General features: G+C 42.0%; 1 protein-coding gene across 2 annotated transcripts in view; it reads right to left on the minus strand.

Annotated features, from left to right (window-relative positions):
- Window positions 1–3,872: 3,872 nt before the first annotated feature.
- Window positions 3,873–15,061, minus strand: part of PTCH1 (patched 1) — a 142,814-nt gene continuing 131,625 nt past the window's right edge. For both annotated transcript variants that reach the window (XM_069762024.1, XM_069762023.1), the window contains exons 23-24: window positions 8,670–9,189; window positions 3,873–7,561 (exon numbers count right to left, since the gene is read on the minus strand). In XM_069762024.1, the coding sequence (XP_069618125.1) occupies window positions 8,671–9,189 (519 nt within the window). In that variant the 3' untranslated portion in view covers window positions 3,873–7,561; window position 8,670. The remainder of the gene's footprint in view (window positions 7,562–8,669; window positions 9,190–15,061) is intronic.

The raw sequence follows: 15,061 nt of genomic DNA on the forward strand, positions 1-15,061 counted from the left end.
GCTTCTTGTGTTGTCTATTGGTCATGAGTGGCTTGACACAAGGAATGTGACACTTGTAGCCCATGTCCTGGATACGTCTGTGTGTGGTGGCTCTTGAGGCAATGACTTCAGTAGCAGTCCACTCTTTGTGAATATTCCCCCAATTTTTGAATGGCCTTTTCGTAACAATCCTTTCAAGGCTGCAGTTACCCCGGTTGCTTGTGCACCTCTTTCTACCAGTTTTTCCTGCCACTCAACTTTCAATTAATATGCTTGGATACAGCACTTTGTGAACAGCCAGCTTCTTTAGCAATGACCTTTTGTGGCTTACCCTCCTTGTGGAATGTGTCAATGACTGCCTTCTGGACATCTTTCAAGTCAGCAGTCTTCCCCATGATTGTGGAGCCTACTGAAACAGAATACGGGACCTTTTTAAATGCTTAGGAAGCCTTTGCAGGTGTTTTTTGTTAATTATTCTATTTTACTGAGTTAATGACTTTTGGGTTTTCATTGGCTGTAAGCCATAATCACCAACATTAACATAAATAAACACTTGAATTAATTAGATCACTCTGTTTGTAATGACTCTCTATAATATATGAGTTTCACTTTTTGTATTGAAGAACTGAAATAAATAATAAACTTTTTGATGATATTCTAATTTTGTGAGAAGCACCTGTACATACTCAAAATTCATAAGATAGAAAAAAAGGTTTTCTAAACTGAACAACCACTGTACATCAAGTTGGTCTATGGATAAAGCAAGCAGCATATGGTCTTTGTCTTTCAGCCATTGGTATATATAAATGAGAATAAATAATGTAGGAAAGAAATAACATAGTTGGTATATCTAGGATTTCTAGCTGCTCTTCCAGTATTTGTAGGGGCCCATATGAATAATTTAAATCACCGTTTTATCAGCAGATTTTCACTAGAGGACCAGTAAACCAGCTGCCATATAGTCCTCTATATTTATGATCTCTGCGTACCCCTCACCACTGATGCACATTATATACAGAAAGATGTAAATCAGTGGCATGGACAGGGTTATAAAGAGCACAGCATTTAGAGAACAGGTAGACCTACAGCACATGAAACAGTGATTTCATCAAAACTGTAGCAAGTACATCAGTGATACATCACTGGAATCAGGGTCTCTGATATTTTCAGGTCTCATGCTACTCTCAAACCTGGTGACAGATTAATTTTAATGCTATATATCACTCCCAATGTATACTATCAAATGGATCTACTGTTTTCTCCAACATTAGTGTCCTTAATGAGTCTGGAAACACATATCAGAATTTTCTGTTGAAGGTTTACGGCCACCTATAGTTTATCATCTTTGGGTTTTTTGGAGAAGTATTTTCATTCCATCAAAAGCAAGCGCACAGTTTTAGAAGAGTCCAATGATTAAAGAGAACCTGTCATCAGATGATGCATATTTAACTAAACGCATGAGCACAAAGGCACTGTAATAGTGATTTAATAGGTATCTTCAGTGTAGAAATCCACAGCTTGGCTGCTTTTTAGTTATCAATAGTTTGGGTGCAATAAGCTCTTCCTGCATCCTGGTGGGACTATTAACCCCTTAATGACCGAGCCAAGTTTGGCCTTACTGACCAAGTCAAATTTTACAATTCTGACCAGTGTCACTTTATGAGGTAATAACTCTGGAGCGCTTCAAAGGATCCCACTGATTCCGTGATTGTTTTTTTCGTGACATTTTGTACTTCATGATAGTGCTAACATTTCTTCGATATGACTTTATTTGTGACACAAAAAATGGAAATTGGCAAAAATTTAGAAAATTTCACAATTTTCAAACTTTAAATTCTTATGCTTTTAAATCAAAGTTATGTCACTAAATAACATTTCGCACATGTCTACTTTACATCAGTACAATTTTTGAAACCTTTTTTTTCTTGTTAAGAAGTTATAAGGGTTAAAAGTTGACCATCGATTTGTCATATTTCCAACAAAATTTAGAAACCCATTTTTTTTAGGGACCACATAACATTTGAAGTGCCTTTGAGGGGCCAATATGACAGAAAATACCCAAAAGTAAACTGAAGCAATGTGTAAGGAAAATATTAACATTTAATTTTTTTTTACCAAAAAATGACTTTAGACCTAAACATCTGTATTTTCACAAGGATAACAAGAAAATGGACCCCAAAATTTGTTGTGCAATTTCTCCTGAGTATGCTGATAACTTATTTGTGGGGGAAATCTACTGTTTGGGCGCACGGCACTGCTCAGAAGGGAAGGAGTGCCATATGACTTTTTGAATGTAAAATTTGCTGGATTAGCAGACGACTTGTTGCATTTGGAGAGCCCCTGATGTAACTAAACAATGGAAACCTCCCCACAAGTGACCCCATTTTGGAAACCACACCCATCAAGAATTTTATCCAGGGGTATAGTGAGTATTTTGAACCTACAGGTACGACAGAATTCGATAACATTAAGTCGTCATTAGAGATGGGCAATGGGCAGACCCATGTATTTTCGAGTCCGGCCATACTGGTAAAAAAAAGCGTGGGTTCGGATATCAGAACAGGACCTGGACCCAATTCACTTGAATGGGGGGCCCAAACATCCAGTGTTTGCCAAACTGTCATGTAATAGGGTCTATCATAGGGTCTATCATAGTGATCGAAAGGAACCAAAAGGAAAAATCTTATAGACGCCCCTCCATTACTAAGCCATGGGCTTGATGTCACAGACAATACAAAGGTGACATCATCTCCACAGATGTGAACCTCACTTGCCATCGTTATAGGGTAAGTGGGAAGAGCCGGAGAAAGCACCAGAATTGGGGCATCTAAAGATGTGCCTTTTCTGGGCGGCTGCTATTTTTAGGCTGGAGGGGCCAGTATTCATGTCCCCTTACGAGCCTGAGAATACCAGCCCCCAGCTGTCTGCTTTAGCAAAGCTGGTTGTCAAAAATAGGGGGGGAACCCCACGACATTTTTTACATTTATTTAAATAATTTAAAAACCAATGTGGGGACCCCTCTATTCTTGAAAACCAGCCTTGCTAACACTGACAGCTGAGGGTTGCAGCCCCCAGCTGTGAGTTTTGCCTGGCTGGTTATAAAAAAAACTACAAGGGAACCTACGCCAGTTTTTTTTTTATTATTTATTTAGAGCGCAGGTGCCAGCTGATGAATACTACCATCAACTGCCGTCTGCTATCACTTTTATTAGAAACAGCAGGCGTAGGCTGGGAGTAGTAGTCCCAACATCCAATGCCAGTGACCAGAGGTAAACTTTACACCTCCTATGACAGCTGCGGGCCTGCACTGTCATTTGAAAGTGTGAGCACCGTGGTTGTCTGACCGGCGGTAATGATTTTACCGCTGATCATAAGCAGTTTTCGTTTCACACTTTCAGTATTCAGTATTTGGTCAGTATTTCACCTCAGCATGTGTAAGTCAAAACCAGGACTGCAACAATCAGAGGAAAACCTTAAGCAATAGTCCTCATTTGTACAGGAACTGTGTACATAAAATCTGTAGAGGTATACATCTCTTTACTGCAAAGCTGTAGGTAATCTGTTGCCATGCGCTGGACCACTGTAGTGACATACGATGGAGATACTTGGCCGAAAACAATTATTCTAGAAGAGAATAAGTTTGCAAAAACAATTATTCTAGAAGAGAATAAGTTTGCAATATGGTTTCAGATGTAAGTTGCCATATATGAAATCATACAAAAGTACAGCAGGACCAAATAGAAGTCACCACCATAAACTTTAAGCTTGGAGTCGTACATGGACCTAGTAGTAAGAAAGAAGTGTAAAAAAATAACATCAATTTATCACATTTTAGATATATTAAAATAAATTAGGATGTGAAAAAAGACAACAAAAACAAACTGCGTACCCAATAAGTTATAATAATTTTTATTCATGTTAGAAATTCTATCAGTGTTCGAACATTAATATTTAGAGAGTTTGTACAATTTCCATTTTCAATGTTTGAAATGTAAACCACACTAGATTACAAAAATGAAACAAACACATTCTGTATGGTAAAGATTATAATGCTCTCTCAACGTGGTTAACCCGTTCCCTGCTGGAGTGGTTTAGCAATACCCCTTGTAAAGGTGTCTTGCTGGAACAACTCGAAACTGTGAAGGGGCTAAGTGATATTTTGTCCGGTGTTTTTAAAAGTATGTGTGCACTGTACCCAAATTTCATGTCTCACAATGGTATCAATACATATAAACTCTTTAAAAATATACTTCTGTCAAAAAAAAAGACTTGATTGCTACTATGTACACTACAAAAATAAATTTTCATATAAATAAATTATATGGCATATGTTTATCTTTGTAAATGAAAATGACACAAAACCCACTACTGCCAAACGAGGCAGACAATGAGACCCAGTTTGAATAGTTTTCCTTTTTAACTCCTTACTCTAAAATGCTATGAGTCTTTAATGTAAATGTCATATACTCTCTCCTATTTAACATTAGTAAGCACTCTATACAAATAAAAAAATCCACTAAAAGTAGCCCATAGCTGTGATAGTGTTTTCCAATAGAAATAAAAAAATATCCCTGCATATTTTTGTTATAGACTGGCATGACAAATACTGTAAGAACACATTCTTATTATACAAAAATATAAATATTAAAAAAAACATACAAAGAAAAACATTGCCAGCTACTGTTCTCCCTTTGCCAATATGACTACAGGAGATATATTTATATATATATAATATTTTTTTTATAAAGTCTATACTGTGCAGAAGGCAGCAGACACACTAAAGAGGGATCGGGGAGATTTGGCCATGTGTGTGTAGTATGAGACTTGGGGGAAGGGGAAATACAGCTTCGAGTCTATTATCATTAGCAATGCCATCATACCATGATGGCACAGTGCTGCTCTCTAGCAAGTAAATTGGTGATCAGCTTAACATATAACTGGGATCGCTCACTTGGTTACTCCCTGAAGGGTAAGGAATAGTGATGAGCGAATATACTCGTTGCTCGAGATTTCTTGAGCACGCTCGGGGGTCCTCCGAGTATTTTTTAGTGCTCGGAGATTTCGTTTTTTTCACCGCAGCTGAATGATTTACAGCTACTAGCCTGCTTGATTACATGTGGGGATTCCCTAGCAACCAGGCAACCCCCAAATGTACTTATACTGGCTAACAGATGTAAATCATTCAGCTGCGGCAAGAAAAACTAAATCTCCGAGCACTAAAAAGTACTCGGAGGTCACCTGAGCATGCTCGGGAAATCCCGAGTAACAAGTATATTCGCTCATCACTAGTAAGGAAGTCTACATGCTTGGGAATTGTCTAACATCTAAGAATAAATAAGAAATTATATGGTATAAATGGCATCATTAAAGCATTAATTACCAAATGTATGATTCTGTATAGCCTCGATCTAGACACAGAACAGTCACCTTTTGAAGCTGTCCTAGTGGCAGCCTGGAGCTTCTATGTGCTCACAGTCAGATAACCGCCATGGCCACAAGGCATAAATGTAAGGCCGAGTTAACATTTCGCTCTCGGGTCACAAATCTGTGGCTCCATTGAGGATTCCTCTGTAGCCCCGAGAAACGGGATTCGAATGGAACCTCCAATAAAGCCATTCATTAATATGAGGTTGACAGAACCTATAGTTTCGGAATTACCTTTTTTTTAGGCAAGAATTAAATGCGGTCTAACACCCTTTTGTGCCTGCCGCCCAAGAAATGGACACTATGCGACGAAGTTCAGATGAATTGACTCTGTCTGCCTCATTAAAGTAAATGCATCCATTGCGGGTTTCATTCAAATACTGTTTTTTTTTTGAGCTTCCGACAAAGGCCCTCACATAGATACAAACGTGTGGCCCCAATGTAATGTGAACATATTCAACCGAAGCCTGGGTGTTGATCTTAATATCTGATTGTACCTTTGCATTCAATTTTCTCCCTACCATTGTAGGACAGTGTTGTTTCCTGCAATACAATAGGGATCTGTCATATACCAGGAGAGTTTCCAGTTCCTTTTTTTTTTAGCAAATTCCAATTACAGGATTGAGGGTCACTGTGCCATACATGACTATTTGTGAAATGAAGGTAGTTTTTCAGGTTGTGCCATAAGGGTTTAGCTTTAAAGTGTAATCATAATGTGTATGGGCTTTTACACTGCAAGAAGACAGGGTCCATTGTTTTTACCACTCTCTATAATAATGGCAGTGATCTGGACACGGAGACTTTTGTAGTGGTCTCAGTGTGCTTATGTAACAATAGCTTATAATAAGGAAAGGCAGCTACATATTCCTTGCTTTTTTTGGAAGATTTTAACAAGTGCCTTAAAGAGGTTAAAACATTTAAATGAATCTTCTTACATGGCAGGGCAGCATGCAATGCGATCGGCACTGCAATCCACAATGGCACATGAAGAATGCATACAGTATATCAATGTACAAAATAAAAAACATAAAAACTCATCATTTGAATTAAATTAATAGCATAAATTTAAACTCTGAGCAAACAACATATCTATGTATGTAAGAGAGGAAGGGAGGTAGATAGCGAAACCATTTACACTTTCAGAGGCAAAAAAGGAATAGTAGCACCAACATAAAGAAAAGTTAACGTAAGCCATATAAAAATGTACTGTATTATTCAATTGTAGTTCTATCCCCTTTATCACTTGAAGTGCTTTTTATTACAAAAAAATAAAAAATTAGCACTTAACCAGTGGTGAATGACAACCCCCATAATGGCCAAGTAGCCCCTAAACTGGAATGGCACCAAACCAGTAGCCATTCCGCAAAAACTACACACAAAGGGTTTATAAATAAAAGACTGATTTTGTAAGGTCCGCAAATAGCATTTGCTAATGAGAATGCATTTCTCCTGCAAGTAAGTGCTGAAGATGGATGGGAGAAGACTCCCAAACATTACAGGTTTACATAAGAACAACAAGAATACAAAAACACAGTGGAACAGACTCTACAGTATCACATGAGACAGGTGCACAGATCCAGACACGAGGACAGGTAAAACACGACATTGGCGTAGACAAATTCTTCATATCTGCCCATTTGAAAGAAAAGAGATACTCACGCATAGCGTGTTTGAAAATTATCAGTAACATACTACCACAGGGTTGTGATATGAACATTAAACATCAAAACAGGAAACATTTACACACACCAAATAACACCTATCACGTAAGCAATATTTGCATAGGAATTATACAAGTAAATTATACAATATTTAAGCAGCAGAAAAATACACTGGATCTTATATCTAGATTAAAGTGTGGCACAAATCCTGTACATTAAGTAGAGGGGGCAAAGAAGCTTTTGCCCCATCTGTTAAAAGGAGTCAAGGAACTCCGCAGTTACGCTAACTTTACATAGTTCTTTTGTATATTACATATGTATACACCTTTTAAATATTTATACCAATATTTAACACATTTGTACAATAGATTACAGTAATAAAGAATTGTTTGTCTTGATGCAGCATGTCCATTATATAAAACCTCCAGCAGCTTTCATTAACTAGTCTGGAAATTCTGTCCCATCTTTGGCCATCAATAATTCAGAATGTGTTGACACTGAAAAAAAATAACAAGGATTAACTTGCCTCATTAGAACTGTCAAGATGACTTGTGTCTGTTTTAGTAAATTCTTGCATTCCACAAGAAATACCAATGCAGCAACATCTTTCCTTACAATACTATGTTGTGAGGTTTCTCCGTTATTTCCATTGTTGATATATAAAAAAAAAATATCACCTTGGTGTTAACATTTCCCTTATACAGCACCAATAGACTGTGAAGGAAGACACCTCACTGACAATGGTGACACCTAACTATCAATTTATTCATAAATTGTAGGAGGAAAACAGAGGAACGGCACACATGGAGAAAAGATGCTCCGGAATTACCGTACTAATTCTAGGGGAACACAAGAATTAACTAAAACAGACATGTAAGGAGACCTGAACGATCCTCTTTAAGAACTTACTTTCAAAATTAAGGTAGCTCATATACTAGTATAGGAACATTCGTTAGGATCTCTAGGTCACGGATGGGAAATGGAAATGTTGATGTGTCCGTACTTGAATGAATCAGACGTAGAGAAGTACTCCCAGCTTTTTTTCCCTTTAGTAACTGCACCATACAACTCATTGTTTTATCACTCTCTGTACTCTCTTATCTTCCATGCAGTTTATCCTCCTATTTCTTCCTCCAATCTGACTCTTAGCTTTTATCCTGCGCGATATCCCTCTATGCTAAGCTGTTCAACCCATGATGCGTCAGTACAGCATCTCATGAGTGGTGATCATTTACTCTATATGATCCTAAATATGTTAATATATTAAACCTATATAATCAGGAAAGCTGAGCTGTGATCTCCTACATTATGATTGTGTGATAATGATGATGACTGCACAGCTCTATCTTTGATATAAGTTTCAGCTTCTCCCCCTGTAGAGAACTTCAGGGGTACAGTTCATACAAGGAGTTTCAAATATTATAAAGCCATGAAATTCCCAGAGTGTCACCATTTGATCAAATGACTTAACTGAAGAGAAGAATGCCATGAATTTCCAAATAGAAAGAAACAAATAGTGAGGGACCAGTGACAGCATGAATTTAAAAAAAGATAAAAAAGCTTGAGTGCTACTTTAACTCTTGTTGGTTATGACAAATATTGTACCTTATTTTGAGAGATTTCCTTGTGTTCTTTCTTCACATTCAACATCTTGCAGCTCTATCACTTCTACTTTAGAGTCCCTTCTCTCATAGCGCACATTGACAGGCACATGAGGATCCTCATAAGGTCCATAGTCATCTTCGTGATACCCACCATGGAATGGGTAACTAGCACGATTATTGTGGCTACACACTGAAGGGTGAACAGCAACAGTAACTGAAGCCGAAGCAGTCACAGTAGTAATAGGCTGGCAGTATGCAGGCACTGAAGTACCTCCTGGAGCAAAAGCAGTTCTCCTATTGCTTTGTAAGTGTGTCCTGTGTCCTGAGCGATCTCTTGTACTTGTACCAGCACTGTTCTCAGTAGAAGATTCAAAAGCATCCATGCGAGGCCGATAAGGAGGCGGCCGTGACTGTTCCCTTGACTCCCATCTCTGATTCCTGTTAGGGCGCCACTGTTGTTGGGACTTTTGATCTTGCTCGGGCTGTGTCCTCTGGTTATGTGTGGCATCTGGCATTACGACCTGGGAAAATAGAAATGAAAATTGTATTATACTAAACTATATTATAATATAGTATTATCTATTTTAGGAATGAAACATTATAAGGCTCCAATTCTTCAGGGACAATTTATCAAGCGATTTTATCTAGCCAGTTTTCCAGCGTTACATCTTATTTTGGGCAAAAATGTGCAAGTACTTGCAATTTTACGCTGCTGTTAGTATCTTTGAAATTTGGGAAGAGAGATGGGCACAATTAGCTATGTAAATAAATTTTTGTCAGATTCTATAGGCCAAAGGGACTTTTAGGGCCCCTAGGCTCCAGGGTCCGGGTGCGACTGGAACCCCTGCACCTGTTGTAGTTACGCCCCTGCTTGCAAGTATCAGGACCCTTGACATGGGTTAAGATCTTGCGCATTTTGGCCAAAATATCGACCATTATCTCTTGTATTTTTTTTATGCAGGATGCCGCCAGGCTTTTTAGTGATGGTTGGGTGAATTGGGGTGTCTGTCCTTGTGGGGTGCTCCCTGCCTGATCTAATAATATGGGCGTCATCTATAAGTCAAACACTGTGCCTCTGTGTGACTGGCGCCCTATACAAGACTCATCTGTGTGCATTTTTTTTTTCAACAATAGATTTTTGTTAAAGAATTATTCAAATAACAGGCAGGTACATTGTAGTGATCAAAAAGAAAACAAACATTTATTTGGGTAGAGTACAAGGGGAGGTGCTAACGTAACTGGCAGGAAGGAGTAGAGAGTAAAGGAGGGAAAAAAGGAGCCCGGGAGGGGGATTAGTCGAGTCTAAATTCAATATAAAGAATTGGGACGAATCTGAGGAGTCAGGAGCATGTAAACGAACTGACGGTGTGTCAAAGAGAATGTGGGTGGCGTATTCCGCCCAGGGAAGCCAAATTTTCTCAAATTTACAGACTTTATTCATAAGTATGGCAGATAATTTTTCATTTATTATATATTAAGAAAGGATTCTCTTCACTTCTGATAAATCTAGACCTAATTTTTTTCCATGCCAATGCTATAGTTTGCTTGGCCTCTAGGAATATAAATGAGATGAGAATTTGGGTGTGTTTAGGGATGGTAGGGATATGTTTGTTAACTAATACTTCCCAGGTTTGGTGTTTGTGACTGAGGGAATAAGGTGATATACCCTAGTATAAAATCTGCCCACCAGGGGCACATCCACTAAATATGGTACATATCCCCGTCAGAATCACAACCTCTAAAACATTTGGGAGAGTAGTCAGGAACTGCCTTGGCAACTCTACCTGGGGTTAAGTACTGTTACGGCCGCTACTCACCTTTGCGGCTCCGTCCCTGGCTCTCGGCGCGCCGCTCCTTCCGCCGGTGCTGCGGCTTCCGGGTTCCGGCGCGCTTCCTCCTCGGCGTCGCGAACTCCCGCCTTCAGTGCGCGCTCCCGCTGTCCTACTGCTGGTGGGCGGCGCGCTCGTTCCCGGCACCTTGTCTAGCTTCTGTGCAGGTGCGCAGGGGTTCGCAGCTGACGCTGATCCTCTGATTCCGGATACCTTCTGTCTTGGCCAATCCTGGGTAGGTTCGGGGTATTTCAGGCCACCTCCTCTGTTAGGAGGTGCCTGAGTATCATTTGCTATTTGCTTCTGTCTCTGGCCCTTCTGCTTTGTGCTACTGTGCTTCAGTCAGCTCCGAGTGTTACTCCTTTGCTCTCGCCCTTTTGCTCGCCACTTTCCCGTTTCTTTTGGTGCTTTCTCTTCCTCTGTTCCGCTCCTGTTCCAGTCTTTCTTCAGCTCTAGCTAGTCGTCCTCTTCCATTCTCCGTTGCCATTAGTCCCTCCGCCTCCGTTCCGGTACTCCAGTTTGTGTCTTTTTCTTTGTCCTCCGGAGCCGTCCCTCTTGGTATCTGCTACCGTGGATTAGCGACCTCTGGGCCTGCTCCTGACAGTCCCTGTATAGGGGTTGGTTACCCTTAGGTCTGCTCGCCCAGGGGTAGGTCTCTTCCACGGTCCAGAGGGTCCACTCTCTTTTCACCTTGAACGTTATAGTATACTCAGGCCATGGACCCCGCAGGTGCCGCGTTTTCGGCTCAGAAAGAATTGGCGCATCTGCGCGATAATCAGCAGCGCATCATGTCTTTCTTAAAAACATTGGAGACTCGTCTGACCGCTCTACAAACCACCGACCCAGCTAATGCTTCTCAAATTGCGGGTCTGCAGCAAGAGCTCTCCCAGCAGCGCGATACGCAGACACGCATGCTTTCTTATATGGCCTCTATTGATGACCGTTTATTTAACTTGCAGTCGCTCTCCGCTCAGGTAGCCCCTCAGGATCCTAATTCTACGGTTTCACCCCATCCGCCACCTCGCTTAGGCAAACCTCCCAGGTATAACAGGGATCCTAAACTCTGTAGGGGATTCCTAAACCAGTGCCGTCTCCACTTCGAACTCCTCCCTCAGCAATATCCTACCGATAGAGCCAAGGTGGCTTTTATTGTGTCTCATTTAGAGGGAGAGGCTCTGGCTTGGGTCAATCCCTTGTGGGAGCGGGATGATCCCATAGTTTCTCAGTTAGTTATTTTTCTTGAGACTTTCCGCCGAGTTTTTGACGAGCCCGGACGCTTAGCTTCCAAAACCGAGTCGCTTTTCAACCTACAACAGGGCTCTCAAACAGTAGGTCAGTATGCCATCCGCTTTCGCACCCTAGCCTCTGAGCTTGGGTGGAACAATGAGGCTTTGGTAGGTGCGTTCTGGCGAGGCCTGTCCTCTCGGATAAAAGATGAGTTGGCAGGAAGAGATACCCCAACCTCTTTAGAGGATCTTATAGCCTTGTCTACACGCATAGACCTTGCGCTTCCAAGAGCGAACTCGTGAGTCCATAAGAGAGAGGAGGTCCGTTCGCTCTTTACCCTCCGTTCGCAGGTCAGGGAGCCCACGGCCCCTGTTGTCTTCTACTGCATCCGTACCAGAGCCTATGCAAGTGGATCGCGTCAAATTGGCTGAGCAACGTCGTCAGGAGAGACGTTCCCAGGGACTCTGTTTCTACTGCGGTAGTGCTTCGCATTTACTACGATCTTGCCCTGAGAGACCGGAAAACTCCTCCGCCTAGGACAGGTAAGAGAGGCCTCCCTAGGTGATTCTGATCCCTCTCAACCCCTGTTTCTGTCCGTCTTGCTTATTTTTAAACTGAAGCGTTTTTCCGAGGTAGCGTATGTGGATTCGGGTGCAGCAGGCAACTTTATCAGCCTTGAGGCGGTTCGGAGGCTTCGCGTTCCAGTGCTCTCTTTGGATTCTCCTCGTTTGATCGCCTCCGTAGATGGAGGACCTTTGCAAGACGCCATCACCCTGGTAACGGAAGAAATTGAACTTCAGATCGGAGCCCTACATCACGAGAAGATCTCTTTCTACGTTCTCCCTAACCTCGCCCATGCTCTACTGCTTGGGTTACCATGGCTCCGAACTCATGAACCTACCCTCGACTGGCGTTCGGGTGACGTGCTTCGTTGGGGTTCTTCTTGTCATAGACAATGCCTGCAATCAGTTCGTCCTGTTTTTCCACCTCCGGCAGTTTCCGTTCCCTCTGATCTACCTTCTCCATACTGGTCGTTCTTAGATGTTTTCGATAAAAAGGAGGCCGAGAGCCTTCCTCCACATCGTGCCTATGATTGCCCTATCGAGCTTCTCCCCGGTTCCACCCCACCTAGGGGGAGAATTTATCCACTTTCTCCGGCTGAGACCAAAGCCATGTCTGAATACATCCAAGAGAACTTGTCTAAGGGTTTCATTCGTAAGTCTTCGTCTCCCGCAGGTGCGGGATTCTTCTTCGTCAAAAAGAAGGACGGTTCACTTAGACCTTGCATCGACTACAGAGGGTTGAACAACATCACGGTCAAGAACAAGTACCCTCTACCTCTCATCCCTGAGCTCTTTGATCGTCTCAGAGGGGCGCGAATTTTCACCAAGTTAGACCTTCGTGGAGCTTATAATCTTGTCCGAATCCGCGCCGGTGATGAATGGAAAACCGCTTTTAATACTCGAGACGGCCATTATGAATACTTGGTCATGCCATTCGGCCTCTGTAATGCTCCCGCAGTCTTCCAAGAATTCGTTAATGACATTTTTAGAGACCTTCTCTATTCCTGTGTTGTGGTATATTTAGACGACATCCTGGTGTTCTCAGCAGATTTGCCGTCCCACAGAAGAAGTGTTCGCCTGGTCCTGCAGCGGCTAAGAGAGAACCGTCTTTACGCTAAATATGATAAATGTCTATTCGAACAAACTTCTTTGCCCTTTCTTGGATATATTGTTTCGGATTCCGGCCTCAAGATGGACCCTGAGAAAGTGAATGCCATTCTCAATTGGCCACGTCCCCATGGAATAAAAGCCATCCAGCGGTTTGTGGGATTTGCCAACTACTACAGGCAGTTCATTTCTCATTTCTCCTCAACTATTCGGCCTCTTTCTGCTCTCACCCACAAAGGTTCCAACCCGAAGACTTGGACCCCGGAGGCCGAGAATGCCTTTTTGCTCTTGAAACAGTCCTTTTCCTCCGCTCCAGTGTTACACCATCCTGAGATTAACAAGCCATTCGTTCTCGAGGTGGACGCCTCCTCCACGGGAGCTGGAGCAGTTCTCTCCCAAAGGTCCTCAGTGGGTCATCTGGTTCCTTGCGGATTCTTTTCCAAGACGTTTTCTGCATCTGAACGTAATTATACCATTGGAGACCGAGAACTCTTGGCTATTAAATTAGCCCTAGAGGAATGGAGGCATCTTCTTGAAGGAGCAGTTCATCCATTCGTAATTTTCTCTGACCACAAGAATTTGGCCTCCCTTCAAACCGCGCAAAGACTAAATCCACGGCAGGCTCGTTGGTCTCTGTTCTTTGCTCGCTTCGATTTCGAGCTTCGTTTTCGGCCCGGCGACAAAAATGTCAAAGCAGACGCTCTGTCCAGGCTTTCGCAGCCGGAAGACTTGGATGAAGAACCAGCACATATTTTGGATCCCTGCAAGATCATCACGGTGGCACCTTTGAGGATGACCTGTCCCCCTCCTGGTAAGACACTGGTGGCTGAAAACGACAGAGAGAGAGTTCTTCGTTGGGGACATTCCTCTAAATTAGCAGGCCATACAGGGATAAAGAAGACCTTCCTTCTCATCTCTCGCTACTATTGGTGGCCTTCGTTGCGTATTGATATTAAAGACTTTGTCGCCTCCTGTCCTTCCTGTGCTAAATACAAAGTTCCAAGACAGTTACCTCATGGAGGTCTGCTTCCTCTTCCAGTACCTTCTAGTCCGTGGCAGCACATCGCCATGGACTTCATTACCGACTTACCAAATTCCTCTGGTTGTACAGTCATCCTTACGGTAGTAGATCGGTTTTCCAAGATGGCTCATTTTGTACCCCTGCCTGGTCTACCTTCGGCTCCAGAATTGGCGAAGATCTTCATTTCTAATATCTTCAAACTTCATGGTTTTCCTCAAAACATTGTGTCCGACAGAGGGGTACAGTTTACTTCGCATTTTTGGAGGGCACTATGCAAACTCCTGAAGATTTCTTTAGATTTTTCATCTGCCTATCACCCTCAGACTAATGGTCAAGCTGAACGAACAAATCAGATCGTAGCTACTTATCTTCATCATTTCTCTAACGCCCATCAGGATGATTAGGTTAACCTTCTGCCATGGGCTGAGTTTGCCTATAATAACCATTCCAATGAGTCTTCTGCTAAGTCTCCATTTTTTATCGTGTTCGGACAACATACTAATATGCCTCTCCCGATCTCCTCTACGTCTGGAGTACCGGCAGCAGATACTTTGACTTCGGACTTTTCGTCTGTTTGGGGACAAGTTAAAAGCGCTCTCGATAAGGCATCTGTGAGGATGAAGAGATTTGCCGACAAGAGGCGATT

This window comes from Ranitomeya imitator, chromosome 1 (genome assembly GCF_032444005.1).
Source record: "Ranitomeya imitator isolate aRanImi1 chromosome 1, aRanImi1.pri, whole genome shotgun sequence".
Classification (NCBI taxonomy): Eukaryota; Metazoa; Chordata; class Amphibia; order Anura; family Dendrobatidae; genus Ranitomeya; species Ranitomeya imitator.